This window comes from Teleopsis dalmanni, chromosome 1 (genome assembly GCF_002237135.1).
Source record: "Teleopsis dalmanni isolate 2A chromosome 1, ASM223713v2, whole genome shotgun sequence".
NCBI lineage: Eukaryota > Metazoa > Arthropoda > Insecta > Diptera > Diopsidae > Teleopsis > Teleopsis dalmanni.
Window position 1 is genome coordinate 211,419,160 of NC_051846.1, and position 2,638 is coordinate 211,421,797.

General features: G+C 32.8%; 1 protein-coding gene across 1 annotated transcript; it reads right to left on the minus strand.

The window, feature by feature from the left end:
• Positions 1–1,347: 1,347 nt before the first annotated feature.
• Positions 1,348–2,345, minus strand: LOC119675575 (coiled-coil domain-containing protein 34-like). Its single transcript, XM_038086784.1, has 3 exons — positions 2,173–2,345; positions 1,923–2,120; positions 1,348–1,866 (listed from the first exon to the last, which is right to left on the minus strand). The coding sequence occupies exons 1-3, from the start codon at positions 2,277–2,279 to the stop codon at positions 1,398–1,400; spliced, it is 774 nt and encodes a 257-aa protein (XP_037942712.1). The 5' UTR covers positions 2,280–2,345; the 3' UTR covers positions 1,348–1,397.
• Between the last annotated feature and the right edge of the window lie 293 nt (positions 2,346–2,638).

Consider the following 2,638-nt stretch of genomic DNA (forward strand, 5'->3'; position numbering starts at 1 on the left):
TATAAAAGTTGCTCTTATGTCTGGTTGCTGTCTGCGCTGTATAGTGCAAAACATAGAATTCGATATTTTAACCATAATAATTATGGCTACATTTATAGGTGGCGTGCTATGTATTTAGCAAATTTCAAATGCTATGTTTTGGTTTTGTGCAAAGACCGTTGAACTACAGTAGCGGTGAAAATATTGATTAAATCAAGTGGGCAGAAGCAAAGTTCGTACTTTAACCACCAATACGCAAATCAAAATATTCTCTTAAAAGGCAATACCGGCGATAGACCTTAATTCTTCAAATACTAAGCTTCTTATGTTCCTCCATTAATTCTTATATATTGAAGCAACGCTCCATTACTAGAATACGTTTTTAGTCGCAAGCCATCTTTCACAGTTTAAGGTTGGGATTTTTTCTTTTCTTTTACTGGGTTCAAGTCTCAAACTGTGGCTTTCCAGCTGCCTTAATAAGGTATGATCTACTCTTAGGAATAAATTGTCAAAATAATTAAACCACCAGTAATCACAGACAGATACTCAGGATCGATAGGCTTAATATTAAGTAAGAGAGTTAGAATTATGTGACAAGGAGAAAGCTTATGGTGAGTAAAAAGAATCGATTTAGCAACAAAAATGCGGTTGGGTACAATTGATTATACAATGTCCACAATCAGGGATTAAATTTAAGTACGAAAAGAGCTGGGCCTTTGAGTTGAGAGATAAAGAACGGAGAAGTAATGTGCTTCATGGTTTCAAACAAGCCAGATGATAGTAAACAATGTCGGCAGAAAATAATGAATAAATATTTTGAAGTACCTGTTTGTAAAAACGTAACTTAATCACGAGTATTATCTTTTCAAACCAATTTTGTTAGAAGAATGTTCCATTTTTTTTTAATAACTTACTCTGATATATATACGATACGATATGTGATACGATACGATACAAGATGTAGACAAACGGTTTTTAGTGAAACTAAGTGGTATATATATTATAATCCAGTATCATTATTGAGTCCAAATGTTGTGTTATATGGCTCTACTGTTGCTAAAATTAAGTTATGTAGATATGAATTATACCAATCCCCTTCACTTAAAGTTATAAAGTCTGGTAAAGTGTCATATAATTCCATCGATTATTTTACTGCTGTGGGAAATATCAACTCTATTAAAGGCTGAAGAGTTTCTATGTAATCCCTAAATCGTTTTCAGATCATTTTAATATCATAACATATTTAATTATTGTTACAAATAACTATAATAAATAAAATAGGTAATAAATAGGCACTGGGTTTTGCGTAGAGTCACAAACTTATTAAAAAAATAATTAATTTTATTTAAAATACAAAATATAAGCAATGAAACTGCACTGCAATCCACAAAAAAGAACAATTACTTAACAAATAAATTTTAACTCTGCCATTCATTTGGATTGACGTACATGTAAGAAACACTACCGCGCAAAGTAAACAAACCACGATTCAATGGCACTGGCTTAGGTTTCTTATCTACATCACGTAACCATCTCTCAAAGGCTTCTTTAGCGAGCTGTTGTCGTACTTCTCTTTCTCTATTTACACGCAATTCATTTTCATATTCCAGAAGACGCTTATGTTTCGCCTCTGCCCACTTCAATTTTTCCCATTGCCTAATCTTCTGTTGAATTTCTTCAGTGCTCAAGTTATGTTTCTGATTTTCAAAGCTCTTTAAACTCTTTTCTTCTTCTTCTTTTTTAAGTACCTGCAATCTTCGCTGAACATTTTTATTGTGCAACCACTCCTTATATTTCACATCAGTCAATTGAGAACGTTGTCTCAATTCCAGCAATTTTTGCTTCTGCATTTGTCTGCGTCTCTTGGCTTCCAGTGCTTGTTTCTTACTTAAAATAAGTAAAATCAAATAAAATATTTACCAAGAAATAGTAAAGTTTCTTACAGCTTCTCAGCAACCCAATTTCGAAAAGCCATTTCTGCTACTATTTTCTGCGTCTCTGCATAGTGTCGATCAAACGAGAAAGGCGTTAGACTCGAGAAACCGTCAGTCAAGCGTTGGTTTGAATTAATATCTGAGCTTATACCATCACCACTGGACCGGGGAGTGATTGTTAATCGCTTGAGATTCGTGTACAAAACTCTGCAAAGAATATATTTTAAGAATATTTATTGCATTGGAATAATTAACATACTTTATACTCTCTTTAGTATCAGTTGATTGCGGACTTATTTCCTTCTCTAAATTTAAAGAATCACCCTGATATGAGATCACGCTTTCTGTATGCCGCAATTCTGACATCTTTAAGAATTTAAGCCCTGCTTTGTTATTGGACTTTCTCTATGGATGATATTGGTCGTGTTAATGTTTTTTTATAGTTTGTTTTTAAATATGTTTTTCATCGATCTGTCAGAAATTATTTTGAAAGAAATTTTCCACACTAACTTGATACAAAGTTGAGAAGCCAAATTTGAGTTACATATCTTATATTTTGTGATGCAAACCTTCCTTATGTTCTTCTCTATTCGTTTCTATAAGTAAGAATAAAGAACGTTTGGGAATCTGTTCTTCAACTACCACAAAATATGAAAAAATAACAATTAAGCTCTTTTTGGTGCTTCAAGGAATAGCTTTTAAGGGGTCATTTTCTCTTTCATTCG